This window comes from Leucopleurus acutus, assembly GCF_964270905.1.
Source record: "Leucopleurus acutus genome assembly, chromosome: 18".
NCBI lineage: Eukaryota > Metazoa > Chordata > Mammalia > Artiodactyla > Delphinidae > Leucopleurus > Leucopleurus acutus.
The window spans coordinates 6,360,624-6,385,737 of NC_139160.1; the positions used below are offsets into that span (position 1 = coordinate 6,360,624).

A 25,114-nucleotide genomic window follows, 5' to 3' on the forward strand; every position below is an offset into this window, starting at 1 on the left:
TTGCTGACTTGAACTAAATGTGCCCTGTGATTTTTTTCTGAAAGATGCCAAGTTCTGAGTATCCCCTAGCTCACAAGCAAAATGATTTTTGCCCACGGTGCACACTTGCATCAGCACGAAGTCATTCCCAGGTGAATATTTTACGACTGCAGTCACTGTAATTGCACCCCATGTAGCTGGAGGCACGTGTGAGCAGAACTGGCTAAGGGAGTAGGGATGGAAGCACCCAGATGAGGGTGGGGCAAGGGAGGCGGATCAGCCTTGGGCTTTGTTTTTGAGACCAATCCTGGTGCTGTTCCATTTCAGAGGAGATTAAGTGAGGATCTCTTCCTCTGTTACGTGATTTTTCTGTTAGGATTGCTTGCAGCCCCCTCTGGTCCATCTGTCAAACTGTCATTACCCCAGAATTAAAATTCTGACTATTTATACACAAAGGTAAAGGATCTCAGCCATATTCAATATTGGTTCTGAATTTCTTTTGGCTCATTTGGGGACCTTGTTCTATGATGGTTTTTACATTTGTCTAGAAAATGCCATCAAAGGCTAATTAACAGTGTCAGAAATATACCAGATTAAAGACTTCTCTTAGGACCACACTTTGAAAATCCCAGGCTCTACCCTTTGGGATTTGAGGAAGCCAGGAGAGCGCAGTTCTGTGGTTCATGGACTCGTAACTGCTGTGTGTAGCAGAGCTGTCAGCCAGAGCCTGGGGGCGGCGGGGTAGAAGGTAATGGGCGCTCCAGGTGCAGGGCCACTGATTTCTAGAAGATGGATCGATCCCCAGGAATCACTCACCCCTCCAGGCCGCCAGACAGCTGAGGTTCGGGAACAGCCTTCAGTTTCTGGGCAGGCTGTGTTGAATTGTTGAAAGGACTTGGATTTTGGAATCAGACTCGAATTTGAATGCTGACTATGCATTTATTGCCTTTGTAATCTGTCCTGGCTCAAATTACTCAGCCTTAGTTTCTGCTTTTGCAGATTGCACAGATTAAATGAGGGCATCTGTGTAGGTGTTCAGTAAAAGTCATTTGTCTGGTATTAGCCCTCCGCCAATGTTAGTTTCTGTTTCCTGCAGGCCTGGGCAGTGACAGGGGTCTACTCTAGCATTAGCATCATAGGAAGCAGTAAATCAGAGGCAGAGGTCCTTGTTGGGGATTCCAGCTGTGAGGCTGTGGTTTGTAAGATGACAGGGCAGTGAGCCAGGGGCGAGCCCCGTGACCAGCACGGGTGTATCACTGTGTCTGCCAGATAGCAACTTGGGGAGCAGGAATCTGGTGGCCAACACTGGACAGCTTGTCCTGGCATTGAAATGGGCCCCATTGCCACCTCCTATAAGGGAGGTTGGTGAGCCTGAGCCCCCATGCTGACTGTTCAGGGCAGGAAGGGCCACAGTGAGGGGCATGGGCCGAGCCTGGACAGAGGGGCGAGGAAGGCAAAGCACCAACAAAGGGAAGAGGGCATCATTACATTTTATTGTCATCACTGTATTTTCATGTCCTGTTTTCTTTAAGGTCTGCAAATGCATGTGGCTTTGAGAACAATTGTCAACAGAATAGACGGGTATTTCACTTCCTAAAAACAGGAAAGGAAAGAAACAGAAGACTTAATTCTGGTGTTTAAAAATGTTTTGACATTTTGCAAGAAACAAGCAGCATCTCTACTACTGTGGGACTCTTAAGTGGTTTGTAGTCACGTGACTTTCCTCACTCTTAATTGGTCATAAACCAGCTTTATCTGCTTTGGAATGAACTTTCCTCACACCTCATTCAGGACCCTGCCAGGCTTGGAGTTGGTCCAAATCAGGGCTCATTAGCACATCTTAGCTCATTACAGACTTGTCCAAGCAGGTATTCTCAACCCAGTGATGGCTCACCAACAGTAATGTTGGCCCCTCCCCTGCTTCTAAATGCTTCCTCTGAAGTTGCCTTCTTCTGGTCAGACCTTCACTGTTGCAGAACAGTTGGTGTACCCAGTACTGTTTACAGTACATATTACTTAGGACCCTTACTTTGTCTTATTGATCTACTAAAACAGCTTTGGATTGCATCTTTGTTTCCAGCCTTGCCCCATTCTAATCCGTTTTCCCCATTCCACAGCCATGGCCATCTTTCTAAAATGTAGACATGACCATGTCATTCCTTATTGAAACCCCTCGGTGGCCTTTTGTTGCCTCCAGGATCAAGTCCAAACTCCTTCATGCTACCGTGGGGCAAGTAGATGTACATGCAGAGGACTTGGGAACCTCAGAGCAAAATGTTATTACCATTATCTGCAACCTTCCCGGAAGAGTTTACTATGGTTGTAACGCTTACGCTGAGTTTGAAAGAATGAAACAGAGTTCACCTGGCAGGCGGGGCATGGGAAAGGCATTCCAGATAGAGAGAACCACATGCTTAAAGGCAACAAAGCGAGAAACATCATGGTATATTCATAGCATGATAAATAGTCTAATATCAGACTTTAAGATCCAGGGAGGGACTGGCCTTCCTTGGTCTACTAAGGAGCTTGGATTTACTTTATAAGAAGTGAGGGAAAGCGGCGGGGGTGGTAGTGGTGGTGGTGGGATGAATTGGGAGACTGGGATTGACATGTATACACTGATGTGTATAAAATGGATGACTAATAAGAGCCTACTGTATAAAAAAATAAATTAAATTAAAAAAAGATGAAGTAAGGGATCGTTGAAAATAATTCGTTTTGTTTTTGAGAAAGAGGAGGATGTGAAAGAGACTGGAGAAAGAAGGTAACATTCAGCGAATATCTACTGTGTGTCAGGAACCCTGCTAGATGCTTCGCCTAGGTTATTTCTTCTGATTTGCCCCAGAACCCATTTTATGGATGAGGAAATGTAGATTCAGAAGGACTCAGCCTTTTTTCTGAATCACTCCAGCTTACATGTGGTGGATCCACGTGCTTTTCACTAGGGTAGCCAGCTCAGGGGATCAAGGCGACAGCTGGGGTGTCCTGGCCTGTCCTCGCCTCTGCTGCAGCCTCCCTTGCCCTGGGGCCCATCTCCGTGCAGCACTGTGCTGGACCAGCTCGTCACGTCTGCTTGCCCTGGGGCCCATCTCCGTGCAGCGCTGTGCTGGACCAGCTCGTCACGCCTACTCGGCTGATGCGCTAGCTAGTAGTCCGTGGGAGTTTGCTAGTGTCACCTGACAAACTACCACCAACTTATCCACTTAAAACAATACCTGTTTATTTGCTCACATATGGCGGAGCTGAGTTCTCTGCTCAAGGTCTCAAAGGCTGAAGTCAAGGTGTTGGTTGGGCTGAAATTCTCCCCTCCAGGCTCTGGGGAAGAATCCACTTCCTAGCTCATTCAGCTGTTGGCAGAATTTACTTCCTTGTGGTTGTAGGACTGAGGTCCCCTTTTCTTTCCAGCTGTCAGGGGGGAACTACCCTCAGCAACCAGAGGCTGCCCACACTCCCGGCTGCTGGTCCCCTCAACCTGCAAGCTGGGGATGGGGCGTTGAATTCCTCGAGTGCTTTGAATCTCTGACTTGCTCTTCTGCCTCCAGCCAGAGAAAATGCTGTGCTTCTAAAAGGCTAGTGTGGGGCTCCCCTGGTGGCGCAGTGGTTGGGAGTCCGCCTGCCGTTGCAGGGGACATGGGTTCGTGCCCCGGCCCGGGAAGATCCCACGTACCACGGAGTGGCTGGGCCCGTGAGCCATGGCCGCTGAGCCTGCGCGTCCGGAGCCTGTGCTCCGCAACCGGAGAGGCCCACGTACCGCAAAAAAAAAAAAAAGGCTAGTGTGATTAGGTCAGGCACACCCAGATAACTCCCTTTCCTAATATCCAGTGTGCTGTATAATGCAGCTTACTCACTGGAGTCAAATCCCTCAGATTCACCTTCCTGCGGATTATGCAGGGCATGTACACTGGGGAACAGGGCTCTTGGAAGACATTTTAGCATCCAGCTCACACACATATCTTGATTACACTTATGTTTAGAATTTGCCTTTATTTAAAATAAAAATTTTCCTCCTTGGAATAGCCCAGGATTTCGTTCCTATCTGCTGCCTAACACTTTGCCAGAAGTCCCCTTAGGGAAGGAGACCTTAGCAGATGTTCCATTTCATTGATATTTTAGGAAACAATTTATTCCACTTCTGCTTAAGCCCCTAGGCAGCAGGCTGGCCCATTCTTTGCTTTCTGTGCACACAGCCTTAGGTGCTGTGTTCACGGCAGAACACAAAGAAGGTTCCAGTCCCCATTCCCTGTACCTACCTGGCCCAAAGCTCCTGCCACTTAGTTAAGGCGAGGCTTTCTTGGAATTCTGTGCCCTTCAGACACATGTTCTGACTAATGCAGAATTCAGATTCTGCTACTGATGGAAATGCTTCTGGTTATGCACCTTAATTTATGAATTTTCAGCTCTATGAGTAATATTTATACTTATTTTTTATTTACAAACATTTTTCAACTTTATGAATTTCTAACAACGACAAAAACAAGAAGTGAAAGAGAATCCATGAGCCGTCAGTTCCTCAGTTTGTGGGAGAGCAGGCAGGAACGGATGCTGAACATGGCCCAGTGCAGACATGGGACTCCCTGCCCTCTGGGGTTGCACGGTGACCCCAGGTGTTCACCCATGCCTGGTTTGCACCTCACGGTTACCCAGCATAAGACATCGCCATTGTTGGAGGAATGGAGAGGAAAGCCCTTGGAGAGAGGAGATGCAGAAGAGTTGAAACTCACAAGCATGAGCTTGGGATCAGAGATTCCTAAAATCCAGAAGCCAAGAGACAGGCCTGGCTTCACTGCTTCAGGCTTAGTGTGGAGGCTGCTAGCAGCATCCTTGAGAAATTTCCCTAAAGGAAGCGGTCAACTGAAGCCTTTGCTCACATATCATGAAATCTGAAGCATTTAAAGGGGTTGTAAGGTTCATTTACGAGTCCGTTGACGATAATTTGCAAAAACCAGTTTGAATAATGTTTGCCTGAGTGATTTTATGATAGGTTTTTCAATATTTGTGATTTTTATTTTGCATAGATGATGGTTGAACAGCAGGTACCAGTCATACCTTTACCCATAACAATGAATGGAAATAGGGATTTCAATTTTGAAATTTATATTGGGAAGGACTTTGAGGAAAAGGATTGTGTCCATAAACTAAGGAAGAGCAAATGGTTTTCAGAGGCCAGGAGAGGGGAGCCTACCATTTATTTAGTGCCTACTGCATATGAGATACTCTAGACATGATTTTGTGGTCCCAGCGGTGCTTGCTCTTCTAATGTTACAAATGAAGATGCAGGGGAAGAACCGTTAGTGACTGTCGCAGGGTTGCCGTGTTCTCAGTGCGCAGCGCTTGCCACGGGCCTCAGCGACCACAGTACTCCTTCACTGGAGCCAGAAGGGCATAGCCAAAGCAAAGCAAAGGATTCTCTTTGTTTTGTTTTGATTCATAAGTCCAGTAATTATAATGCTTTAAAAACTGTTTATTTCTCTCTATAACCCTAGGATTCTTCCAAGGAATGACGTATTTGCCATTAAACCATGATGATTTAAACTACTTGAAGAGCTTACCATCTGTTTTCTACTGAGGTTTCCCCATACAATTTCAGTTGAAAACAGTTGCTATTTATGTTATTTGGACATTAGTACAGCTCCTGGGGGTTCATGGTTTTGGACCAAGGCTGTCAGAATCAGGAGGATTTCAGTACCTTTTCCCAGTTTCTGATTGAGACAGATGAGGGTGTTACATATGGAAAGCAGGAAAGGTCCATTACTTGACAGGCATTAAAGCATTGTTGGATACTGAAGGTATTTTTTGTAGAGCCCTAGTTTAGCTAAAGAAGTAACCAAAAGTTAGCTATCAAGAATTATTAAAGAATTAGCTACAAAGCTAACCCAGCAGAATTTTAGATGTTACCAGTCTCGTTTTCCACTAAGACGAGTAAGTACTGTCTTTTCACTAAATCTTTCAGTCTTTCATTCAACTAGAGCAGTGGTTCTCACTGGAGATGGTTTTTGCCCGTAGAGGGCATGTGACAATATCTGGAGACATTTTTGATTGTCACAACAAATCAGATTGGGGATGGGCAGGGAGAGAGGGTGCTACCGGCATCCACTGGGTAGAGGCCGCCAGGGACGCTGCTAAACATCCTACGACGCTCAGGGCAGCCTCCACAGCAAAGACGTATCCAGTCCAAGATGTAGATAGTGCCCTGCTGGAAAGCTCTGGGCCAAAGGGAAAAAATAATGAAGTTGTCACTGAGGAGCAAAACCAATACTATGTTGAAAGAGAGAGAGAAAAAAAAAAGGAAGATAACTACCCTCTTGGACCCTAAAGGAAAAGGGAGAGTTTTCTAGCTCTCTGGAGGGGAGAGAAAATTCTTAGAGTTCAAGGGATGAATATTATTTGGATTTACAAGTTGGCAAACCTCCTAAAGCCAATAGGCTGTTCTTTTCTTTCTTTTTTTTTTTTTTTTTTTGCGGTACGCGGGCCTCTCACTGCTGTGGCCTCTCCCGTTGTGGAGCACAGGCTCCGGACCTGGGGCACGAACCCGCGTCCCCTGCATCGGCAGGCAGACTCTCAACCACTGCTCCACCAGGGAAGCCCGGCTGTTCATTTTTTAACAGGCTGTTCCGTTTCTTCTCCCGTAAAGGTTTCATATTCTCCAGAAACTACTAAGTAGAAAGGGTTCTTTTTCAGAGGGCAAGAAATCCCGGCTAGAGGTACAATTCTGACTTCTTCTAGCAGCCCCTGAAGGGTTTATAAATATATAGGAAAGAAGGTTAGGGCTCAGTTGCGACGACCCACTTTTCAACATTTGACTTGGTTTCTCAGGATTTGGACTTGGTTTGCTGCCAGACTGTGGCTTACAGAAGCAGTGTTTGATGTGGAGTAACTCATGCATTCCTCGGATGCTTCAAAACAATTAATTAAACAGATCTGTGACACAAATAGCAAACTATATTACAGCCCCAAATCCAAGCTATGGAAGTAGAACACCTAACCTTTCTTATTGCTCTATTAATAAAAGCCAGTAGATAAGCCCTTGATCATTTCTGTAATTTCTTATAGCTTATTAATAACTTCAGCAGAATTTAAATTGAGTTCAGATCAGTTGCTCTTATCTTTTAACAACTCCCATATTAAGCATATAATTAAAATGCTCCAGTTTAACTGTTTTCCCCAAGGTATTAACTACTAAAAGATTCACACAGTGATGAACCAGAGTATTCATGGATGAGGCCTCAAGCTTTTAAGTACTTCAGATAAGGAAAAGGGATTTATTACAACTGGTCTAATTGATATAAAAGAGGAATGGTAAGAAGTTGCTTTTAATTACTCAAAAGTCTCTTGAAATACCGTGTTAGCCCTTGGTCTTTTAAGTCACTAACCTGCATCAATATTTGACCATGGTCTCTCCTTTGGGAATGTGACTTGGTAAATATTAAAGAGAATTTCTCAAGTCAGAAAGAAGCTTTAAGTCACAAATGTCCTGGGCTGGGTGATGCTGGCTTTTATCTTCCATGATTACATCTGTGATTTTAAGAGAGATGGTATGGTCACCCCTGGCCTTTGCTCTCTTTGTTAACCAGCTTGGTTTTTCTTACAGTAGCTCTGTTCCCTAGAGGGGAGCTAAGAGAAGATGTTATAGAGAAGGTGGCATTTAATGAGGCTATGAAAGACTGGAAGGCCTGCCCACGCTGCAGGATGTCACAGATGGGAGGGAAGGGCACCACTCCTACAGGCCCACTCTCCCTTTAACCTTTGTGTTCCTGGACTGTGAATCTCACCTTACCAGTTCAACTGCACCCATATTCCCCCTGTTTCCTGAGCAGACATAAAAAAAAAAAAGAGGACCCTCTTTGCTATGTATTAGAATGAACTCCAGGAAGAGATGAGGAAGCTTTTCTGGAGAGTGTGGATGGGGAGGGTTGGGTAGAGAGTAGGGGGACAAAGGTGGGTTTTTTTTTTTCTAATCCTCTGTGATGATTTAATTGTGATCATTGTTAAAAGAAGGAAATTTGGGGAAAGTATGCCTAGCCCTGGGGCACTGTGAAAACTACCTATTGAAGCAGTGGGAACGTGTGAAGGTAGAGATGGCTATCAGTGTTGGCGCCGTCCGCTAATCTGCTTCCCTTATTGATCTGGTGGAGTTAGGGATGTCTTGAGGGTATTTCCGTAGGGCTTGCATGGGACAGGATTTCATAAAACAAGGTGCCATTAGGGGTCACGTGGGACAGATGGGGCACTTGACAGAATGACAGCTGATGGTACTTGTGATGACAGCTAACATTTATTGAGTACCAGGCACTTTGCAAAGTGATCTATATGTATTTTCTCATTTAATTCTCAGGTTGGGAATTCCCTGGTGGTCCAATGGTTAGGGCTCTGCGCTTCCACTGCAAGGGGTACAGGTTCGATCCCTAGTTGGGGAACAAAAATCCCGCATGCCGCGTGGCACAGCCAGAACAAAACAAAACAAAAAACAATTGAAAAAAGAACATAATTCTCAGGTTAACCTAATGACAGAGGGTAAATAAATAAGCCATTTCATAAAAGAGGCTTAATTAATGAACTCTTTAAAGAGAATATTACTAGTAGGTTTCACATCAGGTATTGAATTTAGGCAGAGCCTGTGGTGTCTGTGACTCTACTATATGGCACTATTACTGTTATTATTCTTAAGACCTTGCTGTCAAAGTCCAGCCAGCAGAGCTCAGGAGGGGAGGCCCTGCAGCAGGAGTCCAGAGAGTTTCCGTGGACCTAGAGGAGCCCTCTTCTACCCAGTACCTGACCTAGAGAAGTGTGTCCTGCTGCCTGATTAGGATGCTGTGTAATCCAGCATCCTAATCAGGATGCCATGATGATTAGGATGCCATGATGTCCTCTGGTCCAGGACTGGAATCATTTACCAGATTCCTGGAGTACTGTGTTGAGGAAGATGCTAAGGCCAGCCCTGGATTGGTGAGAAGTTAACATTCACTCTAGGTGAAGTGGGAGTAGTGAAATGCATGCCATGTGTTTCTCCTTCTTTCACTAGGACTTAGGCTACTGGGGAAAGGTGGATAGAGGAAGGACCATGATTCTTTAGAGCTGCCTCTTCAGAGCCAGACTCCAGTTACTGCCGTGGAAAGATGTGAAGCCATGAGATGTTGGTGGTTGGAAGAAAAGACCAGAGACAATAGGCTGATAAGGCTGATGGGCTTTGAATGAGGCTCAGTGTTGGGTTAGTGGGCGTAAGGTCAATGTTGCCTTTACTAAGGGCTTATGGGTGCCTCATACTGGCCTAAGCACTTTATTCTAAACGTGTAATAACCCTTTTACTACAACAACTCTAATGAGTAGATACCACTGTTATCCCCATTTTACAGTTGAAGAAATGAGGCCCAGAGAGAATGAACAATTTGTCCAGGACTTGAACCCAGGCAGTCTTAACCACTTAACTGTTATCCTCTCAAACTTTATGAAACCCAGAGATGAATGTGTGAGATGAGACTAAAGCAAGTTCTGAAATGATATAGAGGAAAAGTATTAGGTAAATGGTACCCTCTCTTGGGGAGAGGGCTAGGGGTGCTTGGGCACCCCTTGGGCAAAAAGACCCCAAAACCATTAAATTCTGTTTATCTTTTCTGTGTACTGTTCTTAAAAATGTTTGAAAACCACTGCACTACCATAGACAGTCCCCACCTTGCAGGCAACCGATGCCCCACCTTGGCCGTGCTCAGTGACTGCATTCGTGGGAGCTGCTGAGGAAAGTGTGAAGCTTTTAGTGTCTCTGGGCTCAGAAATTGAGAAGAAGAGTTGACTATTAAAGGAAGCGCTGACCCCACGGGACAGGTTTGCCCTCAGTACTTTGCTCATACAGCATATACTTCTGAAGCGTAGCCTTGTTTACGGCGGGGCAGGAATTCACAGGGTAGAATCCTGCCTGCCTGGAGTTTGTACGGTTCTTGATGTGATGGTGGGAAAAATACGTTGGGACCAGATAATGCAAGAATTCGAGGGCCACAAAGAAGAGTTTGGAGTTTATGTGGAAGACCACACCGAGGTATAGGGAGGCGGATTCGCTGAATGAAGGAATAGGGGAGGACGGGGGAAGAGTGGGGTCCATGCCATGGTGTTCCCGACAGGTGCTAAGGGGCTGACCTGGGTGCCCGCAGGAGCAGACAGGGATTTAAATTTGGAGTCTGTAACGGAAATGGAAGCCCACTGACTTGCACTGGTCGACAGAAGGGAGAGAGTCAGGAGGATTCTGACGCTTTAATTCTGAGTTTCCAGAACAATGATGGTCGTTAATAATCAAGAATAAAGGAGGGCGGGGGCCAGTGTGCAGCTGAGAGAAATGTTTGCTTTAGACGTTACCTTTTCCCCAACCTCTCCACTTAAAGTACCCCTTTCACCCTTGAGTTTGTCCTGCTCCTGTGTTTCTTTTGTAATTGGTCGCAGTTTGAGATGATTTTGTCCGTCCCTGTCTGTGCTCCAGGTGTCCCCCCACTGGAATGTAAGTGCTGTGAAGACAGGACCACGTCTGTCCTGTGCCTCCTGCCTGGGGCAGAGCGTGGCACAGAGAAGGCTTAGTCTCCTTCATTTTGACAAAGATATTTCTTTGCCGAAATGGTAAGCTAGCAGGTTTACTTTAGCTCTTTAGTGAGAAATAAAGCATCCACCTGGATTAAAATATGCAGGAGGTGGTAAATAAAACATCCAGTTGGTACCTTAATAATTAAACTAAATTTTGCTGCCAGGTGATAAATGCTGCTAAATCAATGAAATATGCATCAATTAGGCAGTCGCGCAGCCAGAACATTATACAACTTGATTGCCTGGGATTGTTTTAAAAAATCAGTGAAGAGACTAGTTTAATCATTGTAATATGGATAAATACTCAGAATCAGGAAACATGTTTCTTCCAGTTTGGCTGTAATGCCTTCACAGTATTAATAACTGATTTGCTTTTCTTCTGCAACCTTCCCCTTAAGAGCCTCATCCTGGTCTGGTTAGTGTTCATTCCTCCTTGCCATTCTTTCTTCTTTTAAAGTTCAGTCTCACATAGAGAATGGACTTGAGGACATGGGGAGGGGGAAGGGTAAGCTGGGTCGAAGTGAGAGAGTGGCACGGACATATATACACTACCAAACGTAAAATAGATAGCTAGTGGGAAGCAGCCACATAGCACAGGGAGATCAGCTCAGTGCTTTGTGACCGCCTAGAGGGGTGGGATAGGGAGGGTGGGAGGGAGGGAGACGCAAGAGGGAGGAGACGTGGGGATGTATGTATATGTATAGCTGATTCACTTTGGTATAAAGCAGAAACTAACACACCATTGTAAAGCAATTATACTCCAATAAAGATGTTAAAAAAAAGAATAAATAAAATTTCTGTGTATACTTACAAAAAAAATAATAAAGTTCAGTCTTAGTTATTGGCCTTCCCAATAAATGAAGTGGTAACAAGAGCACTGGGATGTGCATTGCAAACCCTGATGTCTCATCTTGACCGCAGTCTTGGTCAGAATGATCCTTTCGAGCAGGTTGGGTAGATCCCACTCATCGCTTTGTAGGGGGCTATCAGGGCTCCTATAAATCTACACTTCCTCCGCCCAGTGCCTCAGGTCCCGTGAGGGACTTTCATTTCTTCAGTGCAGCCTTGTCTGGCCTGAATTTGCACGTGGCCTCCTCTGTCTGTGGCGTAGGACCAGAGCCGCCGAGACCCACACCTGATTTGGTGGGAGTAGATGAGAAAAGTGAAGGAGTTGGCGATGCCATCCTTCCACTTGGGAGCTTGGGCCCTCTGCTGCAGTGGATGGGAGGCAGTAGCGGGTTCCAGGGGTGTTCTTTTCTGTGTTATTCAGGAGTGTGCCACCAGGAGACGGAAGCACCCTGGGACGGACGGGTTGGGATCTGCTGTAGCCACAGTGCAGGCACGCTGGATGGGAAGTGGGAATAATCACTCCTGCGTGAGAACAGGAGTTCTCAGGGGAGAGGTGAGAGCTGAATCCCAGTTCGAGGAACCTGTTCCAACCAGGGGATCCAGGAAAGAAAACTGATGTATGAGAATTTTTTAATTGATTGATTTTGTAGATAATTCAAATACCATAAGATTCACCCTTGTATGCATAGATCTGGTAGTTGTTAGTATATTCACGAGGTTATACACCATCACTCCTAATGCCAGAACATTTTCATTACCCCCGGAAAGAAACCCTTTACCCATTAGCAGTCAGTCCTCTCTCCCCTGGCCCCCTCGCCTCTGACAGTCTCTAATCTACTCTTGCTTCTGTGCTTTGTCTATTCTGGACATTCCATATAAATGGAATTGTATAATACGTCGCCTTTCATGCCTGGCTTCTTTTATTTAGCATAACATTTTCAAGGTTCATCTATGTTGTGGCTTCTATCAGTAATTCATTCCTTGTTATGGCTGAGTAATATTCTGTTGTATGAGTAAACCACATTTTATGTACCATTCATCTCTTGATGGACATTTGGGCGGTTCTCCCTTTTAAATTATTATGCATAATGCTGCTATGAATATTTGTGTACAAGGCTTTGTGTGGACATATGTTTTCAAGTCTCTTGGGCATATACCCAAGAGTAGTACCGCTAGGTCATATGGTAGCTCTGTGTTTAACATTTTGAGGAACTGTCAAACTGTTTTCCAAAGAGACTACTCTGTATTACAATCCCACCAGCAATGTATGAAGATTCCAATTTTTCCACATCTCTACCAACACTTCTTATTGTCTGTGTTTTAATTATACCCATTCTGCTGGGTTGAAAGTGGTATTTAATGGCTTTGATTTGCATTTCCCTAGTGACTAGTGACGTTGGCATCTTTTCATGTGCTTATTGGCCATTTGTATCAGTATCTCTCTTTGGAGAAATGTCTATTCAAATCCTGCGTTCATTTTTAATCGGGTTACTTGTCTTTTTATTGTTGAGCTATAAAATTCTTTATGTATTCTGGATACTAGACCCTTATCAGATATATGATTTGTAAATATTTTCTTCTATTCTGTCAGTTGTCTTTGCACTTTATTAATAGTGCCCTCTGAAGGACAAATGTTTTTATTTTGATGAAGTCTGATTTATCTGTTTTTCTCTTTAGTTACTTGTGCTTTAGGTGTCATATCTGAGAAACCATAATCTCAGTTTTCTTCTAAGAGTTTTATAATTTTAGCCCTTCCATTTATGTCTTTGATTCATTTTTAATTAGTTTTTTTTTTTTTTTTTTTTTGCGGTACGCGGGCCTCTCACTGTTGTGGCCTCTCCCGCTGCGGAGCACAGGCTCCGGATGCGCAGGCCCAGTGGCCATGGCTCACGGGCCCAGCCGCTCCGCGGCATGTGGAATCCTCCCGGACCAGGGCACGAACCCGTGTCCCCTGCATCGGCAGGTGGACTCTCAATCACTGCGCCACCAGGGAAGCCCTTTAATTAGTTTTTGAATATGGTCTGAAATTCATAACTTCATGAAGTTTTTTTCTTCTTCTGCACCACACGGCTTTCAGGATCTTAGTTCCCCAACCAGGGATTGAACCCGGGGCCATGGCAGTGAAAGCGCCAACCACTTGAATACCAGTCCTAACCACTGGACCGCCAGTGAAAATTTGAAAGACTCAATTGATCAGCTCAGGGTGTTCAGGCATGTGGGGAATGAACTGTAGGAGCTGTCGCTGGAGGAAGAATAAAAAGCTGAACAAGCATCCTTGTCCTGACAGTTTGAAGAGAAAAAGGTAGAGAGATCAGGTTTATGTATAGAAATGGACCCAGCTGAATTCTATAACCGTGCAGAACATAGGCCTTGTAAATTCTCACACTCTAATGAAGGAGATCTTACTTTCCAAATAGCAAGTCAATGATATGATGATTTGGATATCTACAAAAGATGGCCCCTATCCGGCAGTGAAGCAGGACGCTGTAGTCCTTTGGTTATTATGAGCAGAGGAATCCCTTCATACTTTGGTGATGACGATGTGACATCTGATATTAATCCTTGAATACTTTCCAGGTTCCTATGAAAAGCTCATTTGCTGTGTTGCTAGCCTGTAAGTGTTCATAACTAACACGTAAGAGCATACCATGCACCGGACACCACTCTAAATGTTTTTTTTTTTTTTGACTAACTCTTGCATCACCTTTTTAAAAATCCACTTGCATTAGCTCTTTTAATTCTCACAGCAGCTCTGTGGAGTCAATTATCGTTATCGTCACTTACAGATGAAGAAAGAGGAGCCGGGAGGTGGGAGGGAGAGGAGGCCTGGTTGTCTTTCCCCCGAGTCTGCACCATTTATCATGTGGATGGTTCGGGACACAGTAGGTTCTGGTTGGTTGGGAATGGGATGACTGATCAGATGCGTGGACCACTCTCACTAGCTGTATCCTCCAGAGCATGTTTCCGGCTCACACAGGCACGGTGTATTTCTGGTTGTTTTCTCCTCTTACCATGCAGTGGTTTGATGTCGTCTGCATTGTTGTGAAGTCCCCGAGCAGTTACAGAATTCAGCATCCGTTCCCAAATTCAGAGTACTTGTCATTCACTGAACCATGTGTCTTTAAGTACTGGCTGACTTAAGCTGGTTTCAATGAGGGGTACTGTTCCCTGCCAACCTGTCTCCCACAATAAGGGACAAGAGCAGGGTTCAATTTTATTGTATTGTATTGTATTATTTTGTTCTGTTTTACTTTTCGGTAATCCAAGCCCTCTCTCAGAGGGGAGTACGGAGCTTCCTTGATGCTTCCTACTTCAAACAGATGAATTACTTCCCAGCCTGGAGAGCAGCCGGATCTCCAAATTGACATGTTCACTGAATTATAAATTTCACGTAAGAGAATAATGCCAGGCACAAGAGCATTAGATAAAAGGGCATTTGAACTCCACAAATGATACAAAATATTCCCCTTCTTAAGAAACTTGAATAGTTAAATAGAAGGCTCTGTGTGGAAGATTTTATGTTCAGTTCAACTTCCACTACACATTGCAGTGAATAGATGATTCTGGCAGTATGTCAGCAGGGGGCTGAACATTAGATAATTCCATGTGAAATATTTCTAGTGGCCGAGCCATTGCCCTCCCCCCTCAAAATGTCCTACAACCCCCAGAGATTCTCTGAGTCCTAGGATGGGACTGGTGAGCCTGTGCTGTGATTCAGAAGCTAAGACTCTGCAGGTGCCCGGTGTCCCTTTTCTTGATGAGGTTTCTATCAGACGCGCGCTTACTTTATTTTTCTGTTGAGGTAACACTGATGTATAACATATAGGTTTCATGTGTGCACCATTGTATTTCTACCTCTGTATACCCTACAACATGCTCACCACCAAAATTTTCGTTTCCATCCATCACCATACAGTTGATCCTTTTTATCCATTTCGCCCTCCTGCCGCCAGCCCCCAACCCGGAGCCCTCTCCTATGGGAACCGCTGTTCTCTGTATCTATGTGTGTGTTTGTTTGGTTTAGTTTTTTCATTTATTTTGGCTTGGGGGGTATTTGCTTTTTATAATTTCACATATGAGTGAAATCATACAGTATTTTTCTTCGTCTGACTTATTTCACTTAGCGTAATCCCCTTGAGGTATATCCATGTTGTCTCAAATGGCAAGAGTTTATCTTTTTATGGCTGGGTAGTATTACATGGTGTGTGTGTAGGTGTGTGTTTATGTGGCACATCTTCTTTGTCCATTCATCCACTGATGGGCGTTTAGGTTGTCTCCATATCTTGGCTATTGTGAACAGTGCTGCAGTGAACGTGGGGGTGCATATATCTTATCTAATCAGTGTTTTCATATTCTTTGGACAAATACCCAGAAGTGGAGTTGCTGGATCAAGTGGTAGTTCTATCATTAATTTTTTGAGGAACCTCCATACTATCTTCCATAGTAGCTGCCTCGATTTCCACTCCCACCAACGGTGCCTGACGGCCCCCTTTTCTCCACTTCCTCCCCAACACTTGTTACCTCTTGTCTTATTGATAACAGCCATTCTGACAGTTGTGAGGTGATGTCTCGTGGTTTTAATTTGCATTTCCCTAATAATTTAGTGATGTTGGACATCTTTTCATGTGCCTGTTGGCCATCTGTATGTCTTATTTGGAAAAATTCAGCTCCTCTGCCCTTTCTTTAATATGGTTGTTTGCGTTGCTGTTAAGTTGTGTGAGTTCTTTATATATGTTGGATGTTAACCCATTATCAGATACATTATTTGCAAATATCTCCTCCCATTTGCCAGGTTGTCCCCTGATTTTGTCGATGGTTTCCTTTGCTATACAGAAGCTTTTTAGTTTTCTATATATAGAAAACTATATATAGTTTTTTTTCTATATATAGAAAATTATATATAGTTTTCTATATATAGTTTTTGTTTATGTTTGCTTTTGCTTCCTTTGCCTGAAGAGACACATCTAGAAAGATATTGCTAAGACCAATGTCAAAGAGTGTACTGCCTATGTTTTCTTCTAGGAGTTTTATGGTTTCAGGTCTTACATTCAAGTCTCTAATCCATTTTGAGTTAATTTCTGTGCACTGTGTGAGATAGCGGTCGTTTCATTTTTCTGCATATGGCTGTCCTGTGCTTGCTTTTTAATCTGAAATTCAGGATACAGTGTACATCCTTTCAGCGGAGTTTCATCATTTTTATTCTGTTTGTGTGGAGCAAATGCATTCTCCTAGCCCTGTTTAAAACTATTTAAAACCTTGCACGGGACCTTCAAAGAACTATAGGGCATAGGTTCTCTGTTAGGAAATCACACGTTCTTTAGTTTTCCTTCCTAAATACACTTTTCTTTAGAAACCAAACAGATCTTACCCATTTTAAACAGACTTTCAGAGGGAGGAGAGCAGCCATCTCTTACTCTAAGGGGTTGAATAAAACTCCTGAGTATTTTAACACTAAAGCCACTTAATAATGTTATCATTTTGATGCAGGCCCTATCTAAATAGAATGTTATGACTATCCTTTTAAAATGATGAAAACAAAACAATTTAATCTTTCACTAAAATTCTGTATACTTCTTCCACCTGTCATTGCCTGTTTTCCACAGTAGATGGTCACGTTCCTAACTGGATAGTTTTATCCCCAACAAGCGGTAATCTCAGTATATTCAGGCTCTCTGTTTAATTTAGTAGATTAGTCCTTGCAGCTGTACCCAGAGGTACATTTAGAAGATTTATCCTTTAATAGGAATAGATGGTGGTGTCATTGTCTTTAAGAGATTACAAATGTATAAACCATAATAGGTTTGAAAAGATATAGAGGAAAAAATTAGACCACGGCCATTCCGGGCATTTAAATCTGACACAAATCCCAGGATGCCCTATCTTCAGAGCAGTCCATCGTAAACAAGCTGTCCTATAGACGCAGAGCCTGTTCTGTGTTGAATAGGAAACTGAAATGATGAATAAATATCTGCCTTCGCAGTAAACTGGACTCTAATGCAAGGTCCTCTTAGTTTGATGAGGCCTCAGCTTTTCAGACAAAAAGCTTCATGAGTTTCAAAGGGATTCTCTGTCTCCATATTCTCACCCGTCTACCTTCATCCCAAGCCTCTTCTTCTCAAGGTAAAATCAGCTGGGTTTCAGGGAGCGCCGAATACACTTCCTGGACCAGTGGTGCACATGTGCGTTCTTACTCTCGTCTCCCCTGGGTCGCTCACACTGTTTCTCACTGTTGCTCATCCTCTGTGAGTCACAAAATAAATGCTTACCGTGTGTGTGTCTGCAGCTCCACATCCACACAAGCAGATTGTGTGTGCGTGAGCACATGTGTAAAATCTTCAGAGAAGTGAGGCTGCTCTTGGCCTTGGTGGAGCCCCGGGCAGGGGGATTTGGATGACAGACTCCCCTGCGGTGGCTAAAGGGAGCTCTTTTCCACATCTGGTCCCAGAGAAATGCTTTTCAAAGCCACTCACTAGGAGTCGGGTCAGGTTCTAAAGCAGGTGGCAGCGGTAGGATGGTCGACAGTGACACACGGCAAGGGGGTCCATCCATTTTTCATGAACTTGTATGCTTCCACAGGTTCAGCCTTTGGGACTGAAGACCAGCCGGCTCTGAAGGCAGCTCTGCCTTCCAAAGACACACCCAAAGGGGCTGCCCGGGCGGCCCCTCCAGCATCCTCCAGTGTGACAACACCTCGCAGGAGTTTGCTTCCAGCGCCAAAATCCACGACCACACCGGCGGGTAAGACTTGCGCTGTGGAGAAGCTCCGCAGTGGAGAGCCTCTTCTGCATTAAAGTCTTTTGAAAGTCCTTGGGTAAATCAGTTGTTTAGATGGGATGACAGATGAGTTTCAGATGGCATTTAAAATTAATAATAATAACACTACCACAATTTTCAAGGCACTTTCATATATTCCTATGTTTAAATTCTCACAACTCCCTCTTACTCCTCTCTGTGACTGGTAACCCATCAGACCACACAGTTTTCATTGCAAAGAAAAAAGGATCAAGCTGTTTTAGGCAAATTTGGTTCAGGGAAGCAGGCGCTGATGAAATCACTGGAAGGCCAGTAGGAGTGAGCTGCAGACTGTGCCCCCGGGAGTGGGTCCCTGATCCCTGGGGGCAACTGCTGCCTCTACAGGGATTCAGGGGCTCCATCCCCCTGCTGGTCCCAGGCCCGCACCACCCATGCTGGGATGCAGGGATCAGCGGCTACCGCAGAAAGCCTTGCTCCCGAGCTCACACCGTGCCTGCTCTATCCAGACCAGCAAAGCCAATGCCCCGAGCCCTGCGCCTCCACACCCAGGAAGCTAGTGAGGGACACAGGGAATTCAGCTGACGCAACGGTGTGACAAACGAAGGTGCTGGTCAGCAGCCCGGTGCGGCCCCCGCCCCGCCTTCTCCTCCCAGATCGCAAGCGTACACGTTTGCCCGCGGGATGTCCAAGCACGCGGCATGTGGCTTAGCTTTCCATCTTCCGCGCTGTAGGAAGACACACTAAGAGGAAGGAAGCTTGGATGTTGAGCCTGATGGCTCACCCCTGTGGCTATTCATGGCTCCAGGTTATTCTTCCGTGCTCTTATACTCATGTACCAGTGCATATACATACACACGCAGGTGGGCTTGCGTGAGTTCCTAAAAGTAAGATTGGATTGTACCCATTTTTCTACATGTTACTTTCCTTACTCAAAGTATGTCGTAGAGCTGCCCTCAAGTCAGTGTATGGCTCATTTTTCAATGGCTGCCTGGTGTGGATATACCATGATCTATTGAACCATTCCCCCACTGGTGGACATTCACCTTGTAACTGGTGTTTGCTGCTATAAACAATGCTGCAGTACGTGTCCTTGGTGGCATTCTTTCTACAGGATTGATCCCCAGCAGTGGGATGGCTGTGTTTGATGCATTAATAGATATGATTAGATTCCTTTTCAAAGAGGCTGCAGTGCTTCACTTTTCCACCCGTATCCCTGCTAAGAATAGATAGCATTTTTAAAATTTTTTGTCCATTTGGTGGAAGTGTTATTTTAAATTTGCATTTCCCTGACCACTTGCCCTTCAATGGAGTACCACCTTGTAATCCCCTTTGGTAAGACTTAAATTGACTTGTTTGGTTTTGCTCTTCCTCAGTGGAGGAAAAGCTCCTGGGGACAGTGACTTGTCCATTTTATTGAGCACAGTATCCCCACTGCTGCAGTGTCCCCAGTGACTGACACGCAGTGGCTACTTAGCATCTATTTGTTAATGGTTGGATACATCAACGAATCAATGAATGAATGTCACACGGCCTTTGGCTCTTGGTTCCAGTTTAACGGTTTGGCCTTGGTTTAAATAGAAAATAACGAGACAAGCCTGCACTGAGTTAAAATACAGTTGTTGAATCAAACCTATAGACCAGTGTTTGTCAAATTTTAGTGCATCAGAATCACCTGAAGTGGTTGTTAAAACACTGATTACTGGGCCTCATCCTAGCATCTCATTAGTAGGTCTGAGGTGGGGCCTGAGAATTTGCATTTCTAATGATTCCCAGGTGGCGCTGCATATCCTGCTGGTCTAGAGATCACACTTGTGAAACCACTGTTACAGAAAAATGGACTAGGAATTTGAACAGACAGTTCTTAGAAAAAGAAATGCACATAGCTCCTAGCCATATGAAAAGAGAATCAGCATCGCTAATAATAAGAAAAACATAAAGTAAAACTACAATAGACTATAGTATCTTACCTGTGAGATGGGCAAACATCCAGATGTTTGAAAACATACACTGTCGTGAATCTGCAGGAAAAGAGGCATTCTCGTACGTTTACTGGCTGGAATATAAAATAGCTCAACTCCTATGAAAGGAAATGGGCAATATCTAATAATAAAATCACATGTGCATTTCTTCTTTGACTTAGCAGTCCCACCTCCAGAAATCTTTCCCAAAGGTAGACTGGCAAAAGCAGAATGCACAAAGTGATTCATTGCAGTGCTGTTTGAAATGGCAAAATACTGAAACAACTCAGCTGTCCATCCACAGGGGACCAGCTGCATGGATTGTCATACATCCATGGAATAAGAAGACTTATTCCAAGTGACTTTAAAAGAGTAATTTGGTTGTTCCACCCTAATAGTATGTACTCTATGTTCAAAAAGAATTGCAAAAAAAATCTTAAACTGTTTTTAGTAATTACATTATTGGTGGTAGCGTGGCTATTGCGATTCCAAATCTGCTGTTATTCTGAATGTGTGTATTATGGGAAAAATAGGATATGGGCATTATGGGATAAAGTATGAACTTATCTGAAATTTATCATTAAACAGTATTGCCGGGCTTCCCTGGTGGCGCAGTGGTTGGGAGTCTGCCTGCCGATGCAGGGGACACGGGTTCATGCCCCGGTCCGGGAAGATCCCACATGCCGCGGAGCGGCTGGGCCCCTGAGCCATGGCCACTGGGCCTGCGCGTCCGGAGCCTGTACTCCGCAACGGGAGAGGCCACAACAGTGAGAGGCCCGTGTACCGCAAAAAAAAAAAGTATTGCCAGCTCTGTCCACTGAAAAGTTATAAACAGTGACTAGACCAATAGCATAGAGTACCCCCAGTGCCCAGACTGTGATCTCTCAATACATTTTACATTAACAGGAGATAAGGGTCTTTGAAGAAATGGCTGGTTCCAGGTCTAGGGCAGGGACTGCAGACCCCAGAACAGACAGCCAAGAGGAATTCAAAGACTACTAGGATTCTATCAACTCAAGAGTCAGACTGAATAAGCTCCTACTGGAAGAAAGAAAGAGAGAGAGAAAGAGAGAGAGAGAGAGAGAGAGAGAGAGAGAGAGAGGGAGGGAGGGAGGGGAAGGAAGGAAGGAAGGAAGGAAGGAAGAGATTGAATATCAATAAGATTCATAATTGCAGTAGAATAATATTCATCAAATCAAAATATATGCGTATCCGTGAGGTCATAATGATACAAAATAAGATAAAAACTAGTCACTTTGGTTGATGCTAAGAAACTTTTTTTGAAATTTGGTAAAGAACGAAAAGAATAAAATATTTTAGCCACTTCTCCTATTCAGTCTGTATCTCATGATAACCAAATAGTTGGTGAGGGGAAAGTTCTCTTTTAGTGTTTAAAAGCATTCTAGTTAATAAATAAGGTATGATAGAACATCACCTTTTCAAAGCTTTAGTGAATCAGTATGTAAAGGCAATGATCATCAATGGAAAGGGAAAACCAGACGTTACGAACTAATGCTGATATACAACATTACATGTGAGTTAGTCTCGGGGGAAAAATGAATCCGCCCTAGCCTTTAGATTTACTAATTTACTAGAAGTAGAAAGGACAAAGAAGCATATTAAATAACACCATGGGAATAAAATCAACCAACCAGACTGAAAAACTCTATAAAACAAACCATCCAACTTACTCAACAGTAGAAATAACAACAAAAATTGCAAAAAAAAAAGGGCAGATAAACAAACATTCTGGGAGGAGGACAAAGGATAAAGAGGGGGAACCTGTAGATTATAAAAAACTTAGACCTATCATCCAGTTGCAAAGTACGGATCTTGTTTTGTATCCCAGTTCAAACAAACACAACAAAAAAAAATTTTTTTTTAAGATAACTGAGGAAATGTGAACCAACATTGGCTCTTAGATGACATTAAGAAACTATTATTGCTATTATTCTGAGTATGATGGTAGTATTTGTGGTTATGTTTTTGTTTCTGTTTAATCGAAGTATAGTTGCTTTATAATGTTGTGTTAATTTCAGGTATACAGCAAAGTGATTCATTTGTACATATACATATATTCTATTCTTTTTCAGATTCTTTTCCTTTAGAGGTTATTACAAAATACTGAGTAGAGTTCCCTGTGCTATACAGCAGGTCCTTGTTGGTTGTCTGTTTGATATATAGTAGTGTGTGTATGCTAATCCCGAACTCCTCATTTATCCCTCCCTGTGGGTATGTTTTCTTAAAAAGCCGTCTTTTAGAAACGCACAAATATGAAGTGATACGCTTTCTGGGATTTGCTTCAGAATAACCCAGGATGGTGGCACGTAGAGTCAACATGTTACAGAAGATGAAACATGGGTATTGCTTGTTGTTGAAGTTGGGTGATAGAATACATAGTTAACTAGACTAGTCTCTCTGCTTCAGTACATGTTTAAAGTGTTCCATTGAAAACTGTGCAGAGTGAGTGGCTGTTTTAGCTGTTTCAGTGGAGGTAGAGCTAAATGGAAATAAGGTATTTCAGGTGTGAAGAATAGAGGGCAAGGAAGGCAGTGCTTTGCCAGTGTTTAAGACCATAAAACAGTGTTTAAGACCATAAAAATTTCATTATTTTTTCAAATACTTCTGCTCTGTAGAGAATTTTGGAAAGCCATGTGATCTTGATAACAAGAATTCTCTTCCACTTTGTATTACTTTATAAAACACTTTAATGTGCTAAATATGATTTGGTCCTCACAAAAACCTAGAGTGGTGGACAAGGAAAGTATTAGTTTGCAGATGGCAAATCAAGATTCAGAGGTGAAATGACTTGCCCCAAGTCATGTGGTGGCGTCGGGAAATCACATAGGTTGTGTATGTGTCCTGTGCTTTTTCCACAGTAATATAAGTATCCCGCTGTGGAGTATAAGAATTCCATCTGTGGTCCCCCATTACCATGAGATTTCACATGTGTGAACTGGGGATGGTGGTAAACAGAAATGGTACACAGGATTCCTTGCCTCAGGCCAGGCTCTCCTTGAGACGTCTTGGTTAGAATTCGGTTGGTGATGCCATGAAAAATAGGTGTTTAACCAGAGGGAAGAGAGGGGAAGGAATGATACTGTGTGAGGAGGGATTGCGTGTTCATGGGGGGTAAGGGATGTTCCCAGCAGAGAAAGGGTCACCATGATGTTACCACTTTCCACGCCGAGTGCTCAGAAAGTACTTGTGACTTGGGCAGGTTGTTACATAATGAAGCAATAGACCAGTTCCTGAGGACAAGTGAGAGTCCTGCCTTTCCCCGTGTCCTAGAACAGGCTCCAGCAGATGCTCGGAGACTCCCACCTGTTTCACATCCCTTATGCAGCTGCCCCGAGGCCAGCTTCTTAGGCTCTGATGGCAAATTCCACAGGCCTCGCCCGGTAGAAGCAGTTGGCAGCTGCCCCCAGTCACGTCTCTCTTTTCCTTCTCTCTCTCCCCCAGTTTTTCCTCTCTGTAACTGTGAGCTCTGCCAGCCTTGCTCTGTTACTTGCAGCCTCCTTCTCCAGGGTCCGCAGGGGTGGGAGTGGGGGGCAGAGGGGGTAGCCCCAGACTCTGGAGGACTGGGTGAGAGACAGGCAGTGGACAGAGCTCCCGAGCCTTAGTCAAGGTCTGCTCGGAAGCCTATTTCAATGATGCCATAAGGCTCTGTGTTCGATTTTTCCAAAGACATAAAACTTCTTAGATATTTTCCCATTATTGACATAAGGAGGAGGTGCTAGGGTGTTTGTTTTCTTTTAAGATTTATTTTTTGGATGTAGACCATCTTTAAAGCCTTTATTGAATTTGTTACAATATTGCTTCTGTTTTCTATGTTTTGGTTTTTTGGCCGTGAGACATGTGGGATCTTAGCCCTCCGACCGGGGATTGAACCTGCACCCCCTGCATTGGAAGGCATTGGACTGCCAAGGATGTACCAAGGGTGTTTTAGAACGAGGATTAAGCACCACCCTTTACTAGACGGAGGACCCCAGGCCAGCTGCTGTGTAGACTGTGGCTGTGACCCCTGTGACATGTAGTCATCAGGGGAAGGCACGGATTGGGAAAATGAAGCAGAAGTCTCCTTTAAGAGATTTCAGGATGTTCTCTTCTAACTTGCATCCCACTCCAACACCTAATTTAACAACAAGTATAAAATTGTGGTTAAAAGATAAATTTTATTACCGAATTTTAGGTTTGCATTTGTTCCACTGCTATGAATTTTTCATTTAAATAAAATCTAGTTCCTACTACCAAATCAACTTTCACATCACCTTGTTCTGTCATCAGGCTAATTAAAAAGCAGAAGGCAGGCGTGCAAATTACAGTTAAATTCCAAATAATTGTATTTCTTGGGACTGTGAGGTGTTTGGGTTATTTTAATTACTTAGGCAACACCAACCCTTGTTTTAAGGGCATGCTGTTGGAAACATTTCTAAACTGTGATGCTTTGCTTCTTTCCCTTGGTGATTCCAGGTGACTTGGATTCAAGAATAATTAGAACAGTCCTTAACCTTGAGGGGCTCAAAATAAGGTAAACAGATTTGTGCACTGATAATTAGAGTGAGAGCAGGAGATCTATAATCCGATCAGCTGGCTGCCTGTTAATTCTAGCAGACCAGGAATTCATAGTAAGATGGATTAAGAAACAAATGACCTGAAGACGTTTAAATTAAATATAATAGGCTTTTAAAATTATTTAATCACTTTCTGTTTATTATTTGTTTAATCATTTTCTAATTTATGTGTTATGATTTCACTTTCTGATTTCAGAAAAGATACAAGGCAGCATGTAGTAAAGGGCACAGAATAACAGAGATACAAGGATAAAAATCCAAATAATAAAAAAGAGAAGAGCCTGATAAAACTGGGCTCAGAGCTTCCTGACTGCAAGGGCAAAAGAAGAAACACAATCAGGGGAAAAAAAGAGTGCGCCACTTTATCAGAAGAGAGAAACTTATTTTTCAAGCACAAATGTGTAAAATTTTAACTCTGTGAATTAAAAAAAATCATATTGA

At 43.7% G+C, this 25,114-nt stretch overlaps 1 protein-coding gene across 1 annotated transcript in view; it reads left to right on the forward strand.

Moving 5' to 3' along the window:
- Positions 1-25,114, forward strand: part of MTUS2 (microtubule associated scaffold protein 2) — a gene marked incomplete at both ends in the record, with an annotated part of 327,648 nt that overhangs the window by 148,750 nt on the left and 153,784 nt on the right. Inside the window, one exon of the mRNA XM_082859275.1 lies at positions 17,965-18,126. Within this exon, the coding sequence (XP_082715401.1) occupies positions 17,965-18,126 (162 nt within the window). The remainder of the gene's footprint in view (positions 1-17,964; positions 18,127-25,114) is intronic.